General features: G+C 37.9%; 1 protein-coding gene across 1 annotated transcript in view; it reads left to right on the plus strand.

Moving 5' to 3' along the window:
* MMRN1 (multimerin 1) overlaps window positions 1–13,307 on the plus strand; it is a 39,076-nt gene that overhangs the window by 18,061 nt on the left and 7,708 nt on the right. Inside the window, exons 4-6 of the mRNA XM_056490777.1 lie at window positions 2,615–2,713; window positions 6,353–6,526; window positions 11,000–12,979. Coding sequence (XP_056346752.1) covers window positions 2,615–2,713; window positions 6,353–6,526; window positions 11,000–12,979 — 2,253 coding nt within the window. The remainder of the gene's footprint in view (window positions 1–2,614; window positions 2,714–6,352; window positions 6,527–10,999; window positions 12,980–13,307) is intronic.

A 13,307-nucleotide genomic window follows, 5' to 3' on the forward strand; every position in this document is an offset into this window, starting at 1 on the left:
ATATTGAGTCAAAAAAACCCAATCTCCATTTTTTTAATATTCCCTGAAATGATTTTGAGTGCTGTGTTTAAAAATACATGGGCCAATAAATTATACATCTAGGCCAATGTATTGGATGATAGATACCTAATGTTAAATTTCTGTATGCATTACCTGTTTTTTCTGATACAACTGCCAGAATCCATTGCTTTTTTAGTTTTGTTTGTGGTGCTTTCTTATTACAAATGGCACCACTAAGGTGGATCTAGTTGTCTAATTTGAATTATTTTGTTTTGTTTTAAACTGAGCATGGCATATCTAATTTTTAAAAGGTCTCAAATATAAATAATTTGATGGCTATTTGATGGCTACCCTAAAGAGAATGTGTATTAGGGTTTTGGTCTGGTGCTCCCATCACACCTGCTGTCATCCAGCATCTACAATGGGAAACTCAGCTGTGGGAATAAGGGGCACATAGATGTAATCACCATATGATGTCTTGGAGTGATTCCTTTGGAAAAGGCCTGAGCCACGCTGGAAGAATGATGTAGGAGAAGCTATATTGCCAGTGACTCCTCTGAATTTGTTTCACAAATGAAAAGCCTGAATTTCTAAAGCTGCTTGCAAAGTACCTTTCCTGCAGAGCAGTGAAATTTATTAAGTGTTCAGTATGTGAGTGTCTGTGGGTGAGGTTTGTGTGTGTGTGCATTGCTGGCTCCAGTCCTTGCTGCTGTCAGAGGCAGTGCAGTGCACTTTGGGCTTGCTCCATGGCTGCTTTGCTCTGACACAGATGCTCTATGGCCTTGGTCTTACCATGATGTTACCTGAATATTATGTTGCATGAACAATTTTCAAGCATTTATAAAACAAGCACACAGGACAAATAAGTACCCTTGGAACTTTGAGTGAATAAACTGTGAGGGTTTGAGTATTCTAGGATGTGAGGCAATTGATTTATTAGGGAGGATGAAAGATAAGGTGGATATGATGTATTAAAAAAAATGTAGTGTCTGTAGAACCAACAGTGTCAGTGAATGCATTTAGAGCAAAAGAAAGACCAGTAAATGAAAGAATGAAAGGACATTGATCAGCTGGTCTTTATCACAGGCAAGTAACCCACTCCCTTGTCATAGATTGTATCATCACACACCACCTGATAAATCCTGTGTAATGAGTTGGGCTGCCTGCAAGAATTTAGCTCTCGTCAATAACCATGCCACAGAAAGATAACAGAAGCTGTTAAAACTATAATCATTTGAGGATTTTGCATTTCTTATCAGGCAAATTCAAAAGATTCTATCAAGATATTGGTCCATATGATAATTTCATCTGAATTCCTATCCTAACAACACTCTTGATTTACAACTTAAACAACTTATATTGTCCTAATTGCAGTCTGTCTTCAAATGAACTATGTGAAACATGGAATTTCTTGATTCAGCATTTTAATCCGTTTCCCTGGAAACTCACATTATGGCTAAACTAGATTTTAATATTTGAAGTGTAAATAATGTCACCATACCCAAGTTACTCTGCTTGTACTGTACTAAAGACTAGAAATCACATTAGTGCCACATAAGTGGCATTCCTTAGATATGCTCCTCCTGGAACATTGACTTCAAAATGCTTCATGAATTGAGCAAGTGTATAAAAATTGGTATCAATTTACACTAGCAAATTTATTACATGATTTGTGCATATTTTGGTTTTTTTTTTTTTTTAAATAGTTAAATGAAAGCAACACCATTAAGCCTGAGGGCTAGAGAATGTATGTCAGGAATATGGAAATCTCAGTTCAGGTCCCAGCTATCTGATCAGTTCATTGCTTTTTGTGAGTGAAGATACTTAACTTTCTGGATCTCAGTTTCCTCAGCTGTGATATTGAATTAATAATAATGTTAATCCATTTTTGCAATTTGCTTTCGGATCTTTTGGGCTGAAGTGTAAAATAAGCACAGATAATCCCATCTGCTATCACCAGAGAAAATATTTGCAAAATTGCCTCCTTTGTGAAGTTTTTTATATATGTACCAGCCATAAATCTCAGATAATATTTGTTGGGACTTAGAGTTTGATTACGTTTTGAATTTTTTTTTATTTTTTAGGGGCTGCAAAAATATAATATCACAATTGCGTTTAGTAGTAACATTTCCATGGTGGAAGATCTGTGTAATCTCTTAAAAAAAAATTAACTAAAACAAAAATAAGCCAAAACAAAAAAACCTTCCCAAAAATCAATTTCAACAAACCTGGTTAATTTTGTAACTATTAAAAAACTCTTAATTAACTTTACAGCTGGCAATCTCTGTACTGCTGTTTTATTTTCTTCTTGAATATTCCTGTAGAATTTTTAGCCTTGTACATTTAAAAATTCTGTTCATTATAAAGCAAATTTTTATGTTTTAATCTAAACGTGAGCCTTTGCCAGTCTTGAGAAGCCTTTTATAAAACCTGCCATCACCTTCAGCAATGTGGTCCCATACTACAGGAAGCAGATAAGAGCCACTGCAGATAATTAAGCTTTGGTACATCTGGTATGGAATAAAGAGAGAAAAAAATTGTTGTGCAATCCTCCCAATTATCATGTTCTGTGGTTCACCCACATCCTTTACTTTCCTTTTTCTCCCCTTTCCAGCTCAAGAACAGCAATCAGTTCTACACAGCAACCAGGCTGAAAGCAGCAGGACTGTCAGTGAGAGGACACCAGGAGCTCTGCAGGACCCCAGTGGGCCAGGTCAGTTGTTAAAATTGCTCTCACCTCTACCCAGTCACTGAGATCACTGCAAAAAAACTTGAGGAAAGTCTCTGCCTACTAAAGGGACCTGAATGCAATGTCAATTTCTATCAGTCATGGTGCAATGGTTTCCTCTTCTGATAAAGATGGGCAGAAGATACTGAATTTAAATGTACCAGCAGGTTAGAAATTACAGTTTTGTTCCTAAATTAAAACCAGGGAAGTATTTGATATAGAAATATATAAACTATTATGCTATTGAATACAATAGATTACTTAAGAGGAGAGAAAAAAAAAGAAAATTAAACAAAAAACAAAGCAAAAAACAACCCCCAGCCAAAATACAGGACCAGTATAGACCAGCATTGCACATAGAAGAAAATGTAATGAAGTTATTGACTATCTGAATACAAGATTATTGCTATACATTTTCTTACAAAAATTGGTTCTTTATTCAAAATCAGTACAAAGATGTTTCAAACTTTAACAAGGGCAGCTCAAGCAAGTCTTAAGCTACTCTGTTTAGAATGATCAAATAACTAAGAAACACAGCCAGAGTTTAAACATTTATAACAGAGATGCTTGAGAGTATTTCTTATTTCCTTATTCATTTGCTCATTGTCATGTTTACTTTATATAATCTGGATATTATGTTTTTGGAATATAATGTCGTGCTGTCTCACAAAAATATGTACAGACAAATTAGAATTTTAAGAGTTGGTCAGTAACAAAAAAGATTCATGCATTCAAATAGTGATCTCTATCAAAAACCTATGTTAGATGACTGCTGTGTGAAAGGCTTCTCCACATTTTGGTGGCTAATTGTTGGGAGCTTTGTTCTGGCAGAAATCCTGCCATGTTTGTGATTTTAGGGGGCAGCACCACACTGATGGCTACACGTGCTGTCACATGAAGTGTGGTCATTTTTCATGGGGATAAAACCTCATTTCCCCCAGTGTCTGGGGGTCAGGTCAGAGGTGGAGTTTGGGGCTCCAAGTCAGCCAGAGTCCTAGTTGCTGACAGATTTGGTCTTGGGGAAATCTTGCAATGTTCATGATTTTTGGAGGCAACACATGACTTTGGCCACCTGCACCTGGTCTCGACTGGTGTCCCTTTTCTACTTGAAAAATATATTTTTCATGGTGAGGAGCCAGAAAATGGCCATGATGTGAAGGACTGCTTAATGGAAGCATATTCCTTGAACTTTCTTACTGTATTCCTTTCCTTTTGGATCTATTGATGCTTCTGTTATTTTTGTCAACACTGGCTTTTTGTATAACCATCATCTGTTCCACACTGTGGCATTGTTGTCACTCACCTATTGGCCTATATCCAGAAATATTTTACTGAAGCAAATAAATAAGGCAGGTTATATTCTCTGGTCTGTGTTTTGTGGTTTTAAATACTTTTTTTCTTAGCTGTGATGCATGCTGAGAGAATAGGATATCATAATTAGGATTGCCACAGAGTTTTATGGAGATTTACACATGTATGTGTTTGTTTGCATGGATGTGCTTTATTTTAGATAGACAGAAAGAAAAAGAGAGGGAAAGATTGAGTCTAGCATAGACATATAGAGTGGTATTTTCAAAAGGGAGTTAGGCTGTTGTGTCTTGGTTGCTGTTTGGGTAATCAAGTCTCTCAGGGGTGGAGGGAGGAGGATGTTTAGTAAAGCAGACAGGGCCCATTATGAAAAAAGTGAGCTTGATCAATAGAGCACTGAGACATGCCACTTCTGTTAGCAGGAATCATGCTCTGAGTAATAAATCTGAAATTGGAATCTCCAATCTCCATGTTAATTGCTTTTCATTTATTTTTAAATCAAATTGGGTCAGTCTAGAAAGAGAGAGATACCTGTTCTGGCTGTCACCCCTGGAAACACAGCCTGGGGCCAGAGCTGGCTGCCATGGTCTGTCATTTATTCCATCAGCACCTGCTATGGCTCTATCAGCCAGGCTCTGCTTCCAGCTCCCACCATGCAGCCATGCCACTTTCAGGCATAAAAACTCACCTTCAGGTTCATCTACCTTCTCTTCCTCCCTCAGTGGGAACTCATAGAAACCAAACTAAAAAAAACATTACACCCTGCAGGTTAGTTATCAGTTTGGGTGACCGTGCATGAGCCACTAATGAATTCAAATCCCTTTCTCAGAGTGACAATTCAGCCAGAAGCAGATGTGTCCAGACATGTTTGTCTCTCACAAATCTGTGTTATGAAGACAATGCTCTATCAATGGCCTGCCTTTGCAGTGCCAGCCAGGAATTGCCAGGGTCTAAGCCAGGTGGTTGAGTTAGAAGCAATTTATTATTGGTGAAAGTAGATACCTCGGGCAGAGAACACAGCTGGAGAGTCTAACATCCTCACCTAAAAGAGCCTTTCTCTCCAGGCTCCTACTATTATGGCCTTTACAGCCAACATGCCTCTACAGAAAACATTCTCATGGGTGTTGGCCTGCTTCATCTGCATCTTTACATACTAGAATTTTAAAGAATACAAGTCATCAGAAGAATGTGCCCTTTTGCATATATCTCACTTGGGTTTTTTTAGAGCCTATAGACCCCTGTACTACCCCTGATTTCTGATTAGAACTGTTTGCTGCCACAGGAATAGACACTGATGCTGTAATGAAAAGTGACAAAGGATCAATAGCAATACTGTAAACTTACACTAATAAATATTCATATGCAATCCTAAAGAATCTCTTCCATAGCAGTTTATTAAGTTATAGTATTGCCCAGATCATTTGGGATAATATATCATATGCCTAACACAGGCTGTTTAGGCTGAATTGTTGATGGAGATTTTCTAGCTTTGCTTACAGGAATTCAAACATCTAATTTTATCAGCATCTTCTGAAAAACCTAGACTAAGTCTGATACCTGTCATCTGTCAAACTCAGATGGCTGGCTGAAGTCCTGTGGAGTCCTAATTTTCAACATCCAGGCATCCTTCACCATTACCTACCCTAAAAGCATCCATCTAGGCCTTTTCATTTCCTGAAGAGACTGCAAGTGTCAAGGACAACCTGGGCAAGTTTTACAATAAACTCGACTTTGTAGGTTAAGCTTCTTTTTTAAATGATAGACTAATCATTATTCCAAAGTAATTTATCTATTAGCTGTTTTTCTCCCTTTCTGCTGTGTTGAACAAGTCTTTATTTTAAATTTTGACCCAAACAATGGAAAGATAATGTATTCCTTCAGACACAAGCCTTGCAAAGTCATGAAGTTGTGTTATAAATGGTAAGTAAAAATGAATGCTTTTGTGATTGTGCCAAAGGAGATTGACTAAATGAGAGTTAACTGAATACCCTGTAAGGTGCTAGGTGGAGGAAGAATGGCATTCTGTTGATTAAAATAAGCTAACCATTCAGAACACTCTTGTAGAATCATAAATACTTTATAATGGATACATATGCTTCAGTAATTAGTAACTGCTGTGCTGCAGAATCTCACTAATACATGATACATGACAAAAATCAAGATGATTCACTCAAAACTAAAAATTCAGAAACTTTTCACCTCACTTTTATCTAATGTCTCTCAGTCAATTATACCTTCTCGTTTTTTATTCACTCCACAATATTTAACAATGCTTGTTGTTTTGTTTTTTTTTTTTCATTTTGTTGCCTGACCAAGCACTCTTTCAAAAAATGAATGAGAAGATTAGCAGTCAGGAGATGAAGCTGACTTTTCTACAGAAGAAGGTTGATGGCATTGCTGCTGCCATGAATGATGTGAGCAAGATGCTTTCTTCTCTGGAAGGCAAAATCAATGAAGATAAGGGCAGAGACTTCCAGTCTTTTCTAAAAGGTAAGAAAAAGAAATTAATGTAATCACTCACCCTGTTAGAGGTGTCAGGAAAAAAAAAGGCTTAAAATCATCATAGGCTGTCCTGTTCTATTACTCAACACTTGTAGAGAGAACTAATTTTTTAAATTTCATTTCATAAGAGAGGAACTTGTTCGTTTCAACATTCACTATGGTGTCTTTCATAGCGACAAAAAAATTTATATTCTTGGGTGCTTCATCATCTACGTGGTAGCTAAAGCCACTATCAAGGCATTTTCATTTACTTAGAGCATCTGCAAATATTCTTTTGTCTGTTTTTGTTTATCTGGCAGCCGCTAAAAGATGTAGTATTTGTTTTGCTACCAAGACTAACTAATATTCTTTAATACATAATTCACACACACAGGGCAAACCATAAGGAATTCTGTGGTGGTTGTATTTACAATATAGCAAACATTCTGCTGAATAATTTGTCCCTGATCCTGTTAGGTTATCTTTGATAAACACCTGTACTCATGTTCAGTACATAGCAAGAGATCAGGAGCTTGGGCAGATCCTCACCAGCAGAATTATGCATCCATTTGTTGTGAATCCTGCAGCAGGATCTGTGTGTTACCCAGATAAAAGTGTTTTTTAACAAGCAGATTCAGACTGAAACTTTCATTTCCTCAATGTGCAGTATTTTTCTCATTTTTCAGGAATATTCCCCAAACTGTATTTTATAATTAAAAATCCCAAGGATTTTTCTACTATTTGAAAATAGAACAGAGGTTCTGGAGTTCCTTACATTGAGATAAAACTGAATGAAGCAATAAGTGGTTTTGCATCTCCCTCAAATTTACCAAGTTGGGTCCCATTTCTTGTATTTTCAGTCCTCTGTCTCCTGAGCTGCTCCTGCCACATGCTAGATGGCTCTCTTGTATGCAAGTTTATTCCATCTCTTGATCTGTGACCTGCTTCCACCTCTCCACATATTGCTAGATGGCATTCTTGACCTTTGGGTCCACATTTAATTTGTCTTTGAATGTTTTCCATTTCCCTTCTGCTTTCTCCTCATTTTTTTCTTTTTTTTTTTTTTTTTAATATATTTCACTCATTCTAGTTGTCATTTTCATGCTAGTCTAAGAGGTGTTTTTCAGCATCCTGTGTTTCTGCTTCTGCCCTCTCTATCTGCATTTCAGGGTCTAAGTCTTAATTAAAATGTGCTGTTCAAAAACCCCCTTCTTTGAAAATGTTCTTCAAGCCTTTATTGTTTTCACCTGCAATGTTTTATATTATACCTGCTCAGAAAAAATCTCCAGCTGATGTCCCTTTTTATGATTTATCTTCTTAATCTGTCTCCTAATCAAGTTCCAATGAAAAAGATGCTATTAACTACATTCCTTGGCTCTAATTATCAGCACTCCAACACAGGTTATTATTGGCTTCTACATAGGTAAACAGCAGGAATGAGGAAAGGAGGGGAGAAAGAAAAGGTTAGCATGTCTGTTGGCTTGTATGTACAGTGACAAATGGCAACTGCAGTTTCTGTCCAGGAAATATCAGTCAGTTGTACTCAAATGCATAAACAGCATCCTAAAGCAGCAGGACCTGAAGGGACCTTCCATGCTGTCCTGTAACACAGGGCACTCTGCCATGCTAAAAATTACTCCTAGAAGCAAACCACAGCTTTCCCAGTACCATTGCCATCCAGATGCAACCTGCTTTTGAAGCACAGTTAAGTCTGTAGTTGCTACATGCTATTCAGACTTTTTCCTTCTTCACCTACATTTCCATTTTTTTCCTGTGGTGCTAGGTCCTTTGCTCATAGTCCATACATCCAGAAATTATTATGTTCTTCCCAGCTTTTTATCAAGGTTTGTTAGGAGTGAGGTCTGATTCTGTGACCAAACAATTCAACACAGTTTAAAAAGTCTTTAACTCTTGGTTTCATCTATGACTTTGGTGACAAAAAAATGATATCAGTTGCTAGAGGGCAACACTCACTGGAAAAACTGATATGCTCCTCTGCTATATTAATGAAATCTGTTGTGCATTTAAAAAATTGCTTTCAGTACTCAGGAGGCTGCTCCCATTTGTTACTTAGGGAAAATAATTTTGTGCGCTTTTTAATTTAAGAAAGTCTGCTTACTTCCTGCTATTCTTTTCTCCCACCTCTAACTCCATATTTAACACTTTTCCTCTTCATTATTAAACACACCTTTCCTCTTCATTATTAAAATGTACACTCCTTTCAAAATGAACTCAATAATGGTGTGTTAATCACTCCCAAGTCAGAAATGTCATTTGCAGCTACATATACAACCTCAATTCAGTCTCCTGTGTATATACATTTATTTTGCACATTATTCTTCAAATAATTGAAACTGCAAAGAGAATATATGTTGACACAGAGTAATTACACCCTTTGGTTTTCTGCCAGGAAGCTAAAATTAAAATTTATAATCTCATAAAATGTGCAAGAGATCTTTAACATTCGCAGGTAGTTTTGGACCTTTCTATTTCAAAACGAGCAACAGAGAAATTGAGTTACATCCATGAGTGCACACAAGTATTTCCAGCTCAAGCTTAGCAATTTACCCAATTGTCACCAAGTTTGGGTCAGGTCTTTGTGTAGACAAGTGTGCTCCCACAGCCTCTCTGCATTTTGCTTATGAGCTACCCAGTTGTCCTAGCTGGAAAGCAGGGCAGAGAGAAACCCAAAGCTGTCTGGTTTACCAGGCTCCACACTCCCCTGGTAATGGGAACACCTTAAAGCCAGGCTGAGCTCCACACTACATTTACTATCCAGCTGCATGGAGCTGGAATAGCAGAGGCAGGCTGGCACCTTCTTGGCTGTCACAGAAAGAAAAGGTCAGTGTAGACCCTCTGGAATGCTTCTTGCAGATGAATGGTCTGTTACCAAGATTTGTTGCTGAGATGAAAGAATTTAATTGATTCCTCACAGAAGGTTTAGAGTAATCTTGGTTCTTTCCACAACCATTGAATTTTTCTTCACAGATCATTGTGTCTCTTAGAGCACAGAATGCTTTTCAGCATCATAAAGTAACCTGATCAAATCATCACTTGGAATGGTTTTTCTACATATCAGTTTTTAAACTTGGTTTTTCTTCTCAGCTGACAGGACACCTTTATTCACAGATATTTTAGTGTGAAGATACACGTGCATATTCATGTATATGCATGTCTGTCATTGACTTGCTCCTTAGGTAGTGAAAAGGAAGGTAATAAAGGTAATCTCAGTATTATCACTGTTGTTTATTATACTTTATGTAAAATTGCTGGGACATTTGGGACCTCCACAATAATGGAATTTAATTCTTAGGAAACTTCATGCTAGATCACTGATGTGGCTCTTTCCTGGGCTAGCAAACTTGGGTCTGATTTCCTAATGTTTTACTGCACTTGCTGAGAATGTACCTTAAAGTAAGTTTTCAAAACTTACTTTTAGAGAAAAATAAATTCCAGGCTGCAGAATTAATTGAGAAGAAAATGGAAGAAGGGAAGAGATAATTTCTGCCTTTATTAATACAGTTTTAACCTGTGGTCATTGAGGCATTGTAGAGCTTGAAGGGTTTAATTGATATATCACAGTCTGGCTGCAAATGTTCATAGGGTTTATAAAAACTGAGCAAATAATGCTTTGGTGTTTTAGTTGGACAGAGGAGCTACCTTTAGAGAATAAATTAATAAAATTCCTTCTAATCTCACACCAGAGGAGAAGTACTGCTCTAATTGATTGAAATCTGTTATGCAGAACTCTTTTATGCCTGTTTTGTAGCCTCTCTAAGGCTACATGGGAAACATATTTTCATGTTGTTCACTATGGCAGAATTCCCACACATTCATTTCTGCCTAGTGCTTTTCAGGATCAGAATTCCTAGGAGATATTTAAGGAGTTGCAGTATGCAAGACTTCAAGTTTCTACCTTTAGAATACCTTCATTTTGCAGCACTGGTAGTTACTAACTATTCAATAAGGCTATTCTTTTTATTTTGCTTCTTTCTCATGATAGTGTATTGCATCATCACCTAGCACATACAATACAGTAGGAAGGTAATAATCTCTGCTTTCATTTCTTGACCATAATGTTGAAAAGCAGATGTTTTTTTGCCTTTCCTAGTGGGGAAGGCACACATCATATCTTATGAGCAAGCCACAAAAGCACACAGAGCTCCTCCTTTCAGTGCCCAAAATAGCTTAGGTAGGAGGTCAAAGTTGATACCACACATAGAGTTTGCCCTTTCAAAATACTAGCAAAAAACCCACTGATTTCAGTAGAAACAGGGATGAATCCTCAAACACTATAGCTGTATATAAACTGTAAGCATCCTCTACATTCTTCAGCTATATATTTTACTCTGTGTGTGGGTAAATTGGGGCACGGATGTGTGTTTCACCTCTGTGCAGTACTGTGTTCACATTGTGGGAAAAACTTAAATATTACTAACACAGTTGATTTGGTTTTTTCCTTATTTCTCCTTTCCTCCAAAGGTCTCAAATCCAGAAGTATTAATGACTTAATCAAAGACATAGTTGGAGAACATTTTCAAGTTTTTCAAGGTGAAATGCAAGAGAGCATGGCTCAAATTTTCAAAACTGTGTCTAGCATGTCAGGTGACCTTGAAAATACAAAAGAATTAGTCAAGCATCTGAATGAAACCCAAAATAAATTTGCTCAGGAGAAAGAAAGTGGGCCAACAGAGCTTGACATTCTGGAGCTGAAGAGTCATATGGTGCTGATGAGAGAGGAAATGGCCCTCACTTGTGACAAACCTGTGAAAGCTTTACAAGAAAAGCAGAAGTCCTTGGAAGCTAACTTGGAGCATCAACAGTCAAGAAGTGTAATTTATTATCAGTCTTTAAATAGGACCCTTTCTGAAATGAGAGATGCTCACGAGCAGCTGTTATCAGCTGAGCAGTCTGAAAGACAGAACCTCCCCTCTGCAGATAAAGCCATGGAGTACAATGTCACAGAGTACATGATCACACTGCATGAGAAAGTAAAGAGACAAGGCATGATGCTGCTGGAGATCTATGATGACTTAAGAGTCCAAGACAGCAAGATCAGCAATCTCAGTGTTGCGCTGGAAATTCAGAGGGACTCTGTCCTGGGGGTCTGTGATGACATGTTGTCAGAGAGCAGGACAGATTTCCAAGCACAGCTGGCAGCAGTCCAAGAGAGCGTGGTTGCTCTAAACAAGAGTCTCTCTGATGTGTTCCTTCCACTGGGCAATAAGATGGACAGAATGAATGAGCAAATTAATGACTTGTGCTATGATATGGAGATCCTGCAACCCTTGATTGAGCAAGGGGTACCTTTCAGTCTGACTTCAGAGTATGAACAACAGCTCCAAGCTAAAGAATTCAAAGAGAAACTTGAAAACCTCACTGTTGTCGTTAACAGAATGAGTTCTGCAATGAAGGAACTTTCCAAAAGGCAGGAAGGATTTAAAAATGAGTCTCAGGCTTACCAGGAAATGTTTGAGAGTCGTATTAATGAATGCTCCGTGGAAATAGAGGATGGATTAAACAAGACCATGATAGTAGTAAACAATGCTATCGATTCTATTCAAGATAATTATGTACTGAAAGACATGCTACATGCTCTAAGAAATGAGACTGAAGTGTGCTGTGGCAGAGCTGAGGAGCTGGACAGAATTCTGGCTTTTATTCCCCATTTCCAACAGTTGAATGAATCCCTCCAGTCACTGCTTTATAGCAAGAGAGATGAAATTGCTTCACAGGTAGTGTCATCTCTTTCTGATCCTCCATACAAGGAGTCTGACAAAAGTGTCCTCCACAATTTCAGTAGAGTTTTCTATGTTTTAAATGATACATCATCAAAAGTGGAAAAGCAGCAACAAGATATCAGCCGGCTGGAAGAAAAATTGTTGGACTCTGTAGAGGGCTCAAAGGACCATGAGGTTCGCCTTCTGAATGTAGAGTCAAAAATTTCCAAGTTTTTGGCAAACAACTGTGCCTCACTGAAACAAACCAAAGCTGCCTCAACAGAGAAAGAACAGGTGGTCTCACTTCAGCTGCAGGCACTGAGTTCCAGGATCAGGGCCCTGGAAGCCAAGTCCATCCGTTTCTCAAATGTCATCCCACTTGTGAACAAGACTGCTCGTGAGGCCTGGGGGCTGTGCCAGGATGCCAACAACAGCATCCAGAAAGTGAATGCAAGCATACCTGTGCTAATTAAATTGGCTCAGCCAGATATCCCCCTGCTGCAGACAGGCCTCAAGGAGCTCATTGAATCTGTGCTAGAAGTAAAAGCAGGAACTATTCTGACAAATTTAACCCAGCATGTTGACATATCCATGGTAAATGCAATGAACAATATCACCAAACTTCAGAAGCAGCTGAAACCAGTTATAAAGAAACCTCCTCCAGCAAAAAAAGTGGCAGGAAATGCCACCACAAGCCTGGCAAGCCGAAGCCAGAGAAACACAGATAATGCAATAGATCCAGGTAATGCATTTTACTCTACTAAAAATCAAGGTATGTTTTATAAAGACTTATGTGACCATTGTGATGAACTGAGAGGCAGAACTTGACTGAGAGTAAATAAAAAGCCTTAAGACTGCTGTAAAGTGTGTTTCAGAGGAACCTGAGATTAGTCTCTTGCTTACAACAGAGTTTATTTTGCTTATGAGATTTTGCACTCCATTTAATTTTCCTTAATAGACTTCCATATGATCAGTTTAAGATATATATATATATACATGCACACACACACACTCAGCTGAGAACCTGACCTTTAAAAAGTTACTGAGAGTTTAGTCAAAATCTAAAGAAC

Source organism: Oenanthe melanoleuca, chromosome 4, assembly GCF_029582105.1.
Source record: "Oenanthe melanoleuca isolate GR-GAL-2019-014 chromosome 4, OMel1.0, whole genome shotgun sequence".
In the NCBI taxonomy this organism is placed as follows: domain Eukaryota; kingdom Metazoa; phylum Chordata; class Aves; order Passeriformes; family Muscicapidae; genus Oenanthe; species Oenanthe melanoleuca.